The sequence below is a fragment of the Sprattus sprattus genome, assembly GCF_963457725.1.
Source record: "Sprattus sprattus genome assembly, chromosome: 20".
NCBI lineage: Eukaryota > Metazoa > Chordata > Actinopteri > Clupeiformes > Clupeidae > Sprattus > Sprattus sprattus.
Genome location: NC_137918.1, coordinates 25,236,838 through 25,243,171, shown reverse-complemented (window position 1 = coordinate 25,243,171; position 6,334 = coordinate 25,236,838). Strand labels below are relative to the sequence as shown.

The 6,334-nt window shown below is 39.5% G+C and overlaps 1 protein-coding gene across 1 annotated transcript; it reads right to left on the bottom strand.

Moving 5' to 3' along the window:
- Positions 1-3,088: 3,088 nt before the first annotated feature.
- Positions 3,089-4,349, bottom strand: hes6 (hes family bHLH transcription factor 6). Its single transcript, XM_080859311.1, has 4 exons — positions 4,243-4,349; positions 4,066-4,152; positions 3,848-3,929; positions 3,089-3,732 (listed from the first exon to the last, which is right to left on the bottom strand). The coding sequence occupies exons 1-4, from the start codon at positions 4,321-4,323 to the stop codon at positions 3,293-3,295; spliced, it is 690 nt and encodes a 229-aa protein (XP_080715437.1). The 5' UTR covers positions 4,324-4,349; the 3' UTR covers positions 3,089-3,292.
- Positions 4,350-6,334: the final 1,985 nt, after the last annotated feature.

Genomic DNA, 6,334 nt, shown 5'->3' with positions numbered 1-6,334 from the left:
CTTGTGAAAAAAGGCCTTCAGCTGAACCTAAAGCTAAAATCTTTTGACCAAAAGATTGGACCAAATTGTGCATTTTGACAGTACATGTTTTTTTTTCCGTGGTTAAAAACTGTTGGATTGACATCCTAAACATGACTGTCTCCTCACAATGACTTTGATGGAGGTGTTCATATCTTCAGTATCAATAATCTGTGGTAGGCTCAATTTAAGTTTGGTTACAGCATTTTTTTTTTTTTTTTTTTGTGGTCACAACATCCTTGAAGACCAGGGCCTAATAAGACTGATATTGTCTCGGGTGGGGAAATGTAAGGCGATTTAAACTACACTGGCATCTAGTGGAAAACCGAGACAAGATATTAGATTTTTTTTTTTTTTAAAGTTAATGAACGTATTTATTTCATATGTGGATGCACTGTGGGGTTTTTTCTGAGTGAGTCTTTTTGTCATTAAAAGGGTTGTTAAATATTATTTGAAAAATGAATAAAGGAGTGTCTTCTATGAGCCTTCTAGGAGTGTGCAATGGTTATTCGCGGGTCTGCCCATAAAATGGACGGTAGGGAATCCAGGACTGTAGGGAATCGGGAAAGGTGAAGGCCACCTTGTCTTGTGAATAGAACTTTAACCCACTGGCAGGACAACTGCTGTCTGGTCGCCAACTATAACCCGAATAGCCCACATCCTTAGGTCAACACAAGCATCTTCCTATTATGACATTTTGTCACAGAGTTATGATACAGAAAAGACGCACGAATACATACAATTAATTTGTAAAGTTGAAACATTTTAGTGCAGAGACTAACTGTTCAAGTTAAGAGCTAAATCATGCATTATGCGTATTTCCATAACCGCAAAATAGGCTACGTATGATGATGACACCGAGTAGTCTATATGATTAAGACCTACACTGCAGTCTTATGTAATCCATTGTCAAAGAAACAAACATTGTTTGTTGTTAAATATTGGCATTGTGGGAGGTTAACATGACTTTTTTCTGCATGTTAGGCTACTTTCGACTCGGAGGGGCAGAGGTGATACTGCAGTTGATCCACAGTTGCTCAAATTATAGGCTACTTAAACTGTTTTGTCCAGTTCTTTAAATGCAACTGTATTTGACAGAGGACAATTGTCAAATGTGTCACATAATAGTGGCTTTCAGTCTCGTACGATCTCTTTGTAGCGCTATCACATTTTTAAAAAAGTTTTACTTTTGTTCTGGCTCCCCCCTTTACACAATTGTTGTGAGTGTGCATACACTTAGAAATAAGGGTTCTTGATGGTGCCATATGAAACTATATGGTTGATTGTCAGAGAAATATAGCCTAACCATTCTACCATCTCCACAAATTAACACTATAATTCTTGAGTAGCCTATTTGTTTACGCCTCCCATATCAACTCATAACTGCTTGTGGGTATGTAGACTAGAAGCCCAGACTAATTAGATATGCTGCTAAATGGTTATACGGATACCCATGCAGACCCTATATGCCATCGGTTTCTTTCATCATTAAGCTGCGCAATCAAATAGCTATAGGCCTATTTTACACTGTTGGATAAATTAAATGTCTTTATCGCTAATAGGCATGTTATAGCCTATAAGCCTATAAGTAATGAGTTTATAAACACAACCTGGTGATGTTTTCTGCAATTTGATTTATCATCTGTGATTTTATGTTAACTGTTTCTTTATGATTTAAATATTGGGTCAAAAACTTGATTGTGAAATCAATCTCTTCCGGCAGAGTGACCGTTATGTTTCAATAAAAAATTCAGGGTAGACCGTTAAAGCATCTGTTGTTCGGAACGGAGCAGACAGGGGTCTTCTTTTACAACGCAATATCCGTCAAATATCCCGAATCTGGACGCTCAGTTGTAGGTAATTTAGGTTTAAGATGTAGCTAATGTGACACTTTACTCCGGCAGTAGCTTTGATGAAAGTGGTCTAGGTCATTTACACGTCCCGCCGTTCACACCTCTCACGTTTAGGGGCGACATGCGAATGTAACAGACCTCCTACCAGGATTACCACCTTGTGGACGCCGCTGATCCGGATTTGACAACTGCACAGTTAAAACTGGCGCCAGGCTGCGGTATTGGCTAATATACAAGGTGGATTTAGGAACATGTAATACATTATTTCTATGTGTGTTTAAAGGATAACTGGGGTGTGTTACTTGTACGATATTGTGTAATGTGTTGCACTGGCAATTACATTCAACCTAGTTAGGGTTTAACCTATACGAAAAGAGAATGGTTTGCTAATGTAAGTCTTGTGAAGTGCTAACGAAGACAGCCAGAGAAAGAAAAGTCTGATTTTAAAGTGCCGAAAAAAGGCTGCACGCTGTCTCCGCAACATCCAGGCTAGTCAGTTCTTTCTTTTGATAGCCTACAGACTACCTGGTTATTTCGAAAGCCTATTTACTGCTATTTACCATCTGAGTATCGACCCTGCAGTTCCGAATATGTGTGTTGTTTGACACTTCTGTAAGATCAAACGTTAGGGAACGGACATTGACACCTCATAAACCTCTAAAGAAAAGATGTGGCGACATGGATCCAGACTAGGCTACTTGTCCCTTCATGTTGGACCAGGATTATTTATTTGTTTATTATATTTTGAATGCGTAGCCCACATGTTGGCGTGTGTATGTACACAACCATTAACAAGCTATTGTGATGGGCTTGTGAGTCTACCTAATAAACATTAAAAACAAAATATGTTCTGGTAAGATATAGGTTACCTTAGTGTTTAGGCTAATTTGTACGATGAAAGGAACCACTTCAAAGTGAGACGTTGGTTAGGGAAATGCATTTAATGAAGGAAGCCAAAATTGAATTTTTGTGTCAAAGAAATGAAGGTGTCATGGGCATTAAAGAACTGAACAACAACTAGGCTGCAACTAATAACACATCAACTCTATTGTACAGAAGTAGCCAAACACACTTCCTACTTGTTGATGTTGACATTCTGTTCCTGTTTGTTCTCTTCAAATTACAAACAGCCTACATTGAAAAGCCCCACAATTAAATATTTACATCTGTGCTCAGTAATGATACAAAAAGACCAAACAAATGTTTACATAGGTTACATTAAACACAAACGATTATTCGAATGCATATAAGGCTTTTTACATGAAAAAGAGCTTTTAAGAGCCCATGCAAATTAGTTAGTTCAATAAAGCCAACGTGGTCAGATATGGCCTAATGCCTAAAACTGTCTAGGCTAACTTATTATATTCCATTTCATAAATTAATTATCATCCTTATTTTAAGAAAACACTGTCACAATTGGGCTACCAAGGCCTCCACATGGACTTAGAGTAAAACGGGGTTGCAGTGCTAGGGGTGTCTTGGTGGTCCACATCTGTAGATATGTGACTCTGCTCACTGTCCGTCTCATCCAGGTCTGAGTTGAGGTCATCGGAGGTAGTGGAGGGAGACGGGGAGAGGGCAGAAGTGCTTCCACTAGACCCACTTCTCCCCCCAGGTGACATTGCTTCACTTGACCAAGTGCTGTAGCTGTTTGATGACTCTGACATCAAATCCGACAAAAGATCTTGAAAACAATCTTCATCATTCAAAGGCATACATTCTAGGAGGTGGTTTAGGAGGTCTGCTGCTATCGTCGCGTCCATCCCAGGGCAGCTGGACACGAACGTATGGACTTCGTGCATGCACTGAATGTACCCAGCTGCAAACCTTTCGCTTGCCTCCCGGTTAACATTCTCCGCCTCTGTTGAAACCAAAACAAGAGTGTCACGCGAATACAACCCCACTCTTGTTAGAAACTGAAACGGTTCGGTGCGTTTAGGCTATTGCGTTATTCGAACAATTTAACAGTTACCCACCTTTGACACGATTTTGAAGAATGGTCTCGACACGTTTAACCGTCATCTCTAAAACCTCGGCGTTCTCCATTTTTGATGGTGCCTGAGAATGAAAAGGTTATATTAGAGCTATATACAAATAGAGGTTTGAGTAAACTGTGTATGATGTGGTCGGGCGTAACGTTAGACGCTTTATAAGCAGGCCCACTTGAATCTGTATATTGAAAATAATAACTTACCTCTGCATCTACGAGCAGTGTTCTGAGCTCTTGTAAACTTTCATTGATGCGTGCCCTTCTCTTTTTCTCCACCAGTGGCTTTCTCGTCTGTAAAATTATTTTACCGGATGAGCCACTATTGAAATTCAATTGTCCAGTAAACAAGATGCTTGTATTTTTATATAAATGTATTCTTACCTTTCTGTCTCCTTTAATGCCGTAATATTCATCTTCGCTCCGACTGAGTTCCGTTTTACCACTGCTAGAGGCAGGGGCCATGTTGCTATCCCGTACAGTGGAAAGGAAAGGAGTCGAGAACAGAATTCAAACTACCGTTACGATCCTTGAATGGTGCAGATGGCAGATGGTAGGCGAGCACCGTTAGAGACAAAGATCCACACACTGCGTGCTAACAAGCACTACAGATTCTGTGCAAGTGGGCAGTTGTAGAAGGCATTTATGAGGCCCAATTTACATGTGAATGGAAAGCTTGGCTGCCTGCGCTACGAGGTGACTGCGGACGTGGAGAGACCAACCAATCAACGGCAGAGCCTTTGTCTCCTTATCCAAGCTCAAAATGTGTAAGGACATTTCGGCCAAGTGCTTTCCTGTGCTCATCGGGAACTTTTCTTCAGCTCTCAACATGAAAATCTAAGGGCAGATGGTCTTAATCGTGGCTCATGACATTTTACTCATTACCCCGTCGCATTTTAATGATTCGATCAAAAATAATCGTGTTATACAAGCTACCCTTAGGGTTGTGTTTGCATGCAAATGACTATCCATATTTTCTTGTCAAATCGCAAGTAATTATAACCTGTTTATTTGTCTAAAAGGTCCAACCTTATGACAAGACTTTTAACCATAGCTCTTTAAAATGCCTATGTAGGCATCTACCTTCGGTTAGTTAATACTATTCGTGAGTGGTAGTAACACACAATAGCAATTGCACACCTTACAACAATTAGCTAGTATATTTTATATGACGAGACTTTCATGTTGTCGCCTAACTACCAATGTTCGTCCCTGACGCACACGAATAAAAATAGCCACAAGGTCGATGTTAAAAAATACGTTACCCCAAAACTGTTAATAGATTGCTGATAGCAAACTGTTCATTAGCCTACATCATCTCGGGTTGTCCTTATAGAACAAAGCCAAGCTAGGCTATTAATTGAAGCCGATAGGCTCAAGGGGAGAAAATACCTAACATATCGCCTCGCCTTACAACAGGAGCCAGAAAAAAGCGTCATGAATAAACATCGATAGGCTTGACTTAAACCTATTTGAATGTTGGTGAGGAGTTGGCTAGTTTCTTACCAAGACGGCGCGTCATTAGGCTATAGTCAATTATCAGCTAATTCTGAATTTTGCTTTCATCTGAGAAAAGTGAAACGTGTGCAAAACCTTAGGCTGTAGCCTAGAGATCCAATTCAGAATAAATGATGTTGTCATCTTTGGTTCATACTGTCAACTAAGGATGAATCATGCTGCAAGCCTAGCCTATTATTTCGATGCTAATCCAGAATAATATTCTACCAAAAATTTAAATGACCACTTTTAGATTGGAACAGGCCACAATGAATTGTAATTGCCAAGATCCACTATAGGAATTCGACACAGACCAAAGCCTCCGAACAGTGTTGTTTCCGATACTCTTATCGACAACCTAATCACTCAAATCCCAGTTGAGCTTTTTGTTTGGATATGCATAACACGCATTATTATTATTATTAGACTATTAGTCTAAGTGGCAATGTAGACCTACGTTGACACAAAGGTCCAGGAATCACAGGAACTTGTCAGGAAAACCCTAATTCAAATAAAAAGGGACCATCTCCAACCTGCAAGCAGCCTCCCTTTAATACAGTGACACAGAAACAGTGATGTAAAGTTAAACAGTGATCTTTATGCGCACAAGGTGTATGCTATTTCAGAACATAGACAGCAGATCCATTAATAGACCTATCATTTCCGGATGGCGTAGTGAGTCGATAAACACCCAACTAAGACTCGGCATCCACTACCATATCTGGCCATTTTCAAGTTAAAAGGTTTTTTGTTTTTTTTTGATTAGCGGTTTAACGTATTAAAGTTAATGAGGATGACCAGGCTCATTTAACCTTAAATACAATCATATTATAGGCTATAGGCTACTTCACTTTTCAGACGAACATATGACAGGCAGTTAAAATATTACAATTGTTCCACATCAGTTAGACCAAAGAATTAGGCTTTAGTCTAGGCACTCTGATATTCTTTGGAATGAAAAGTGTGTTAAAAATAAAAT

What these genes read in the sequence shown, in the direction of transcription:
- hes6 (XM_080859311.1), bottom strand. Translation starts at nt 4,323, where the DNA reads ATGGCCCCTGCCTCTAGCAGTGGTAAAACGGAACTCAGTCGGAGCGAA. An exon ending in GCATTAAAGGAGACAGAAAG is followed by an intron (nt 4,153 to 4,242) that starts GTAAGAATACAT and finishes ATAATTTTACAG; the next exon opens with ACGAGAAAGCCACTGGTGGA. An exon ending in CACTGCTCGTAGATGCAGAG is followed by an intron (nt 3,930 to 4,065) that starts GTAAGTTATTAT and finishes TTTCATTCTCAG; the next exon opens with GCACCATCAAAAATGGAGAA.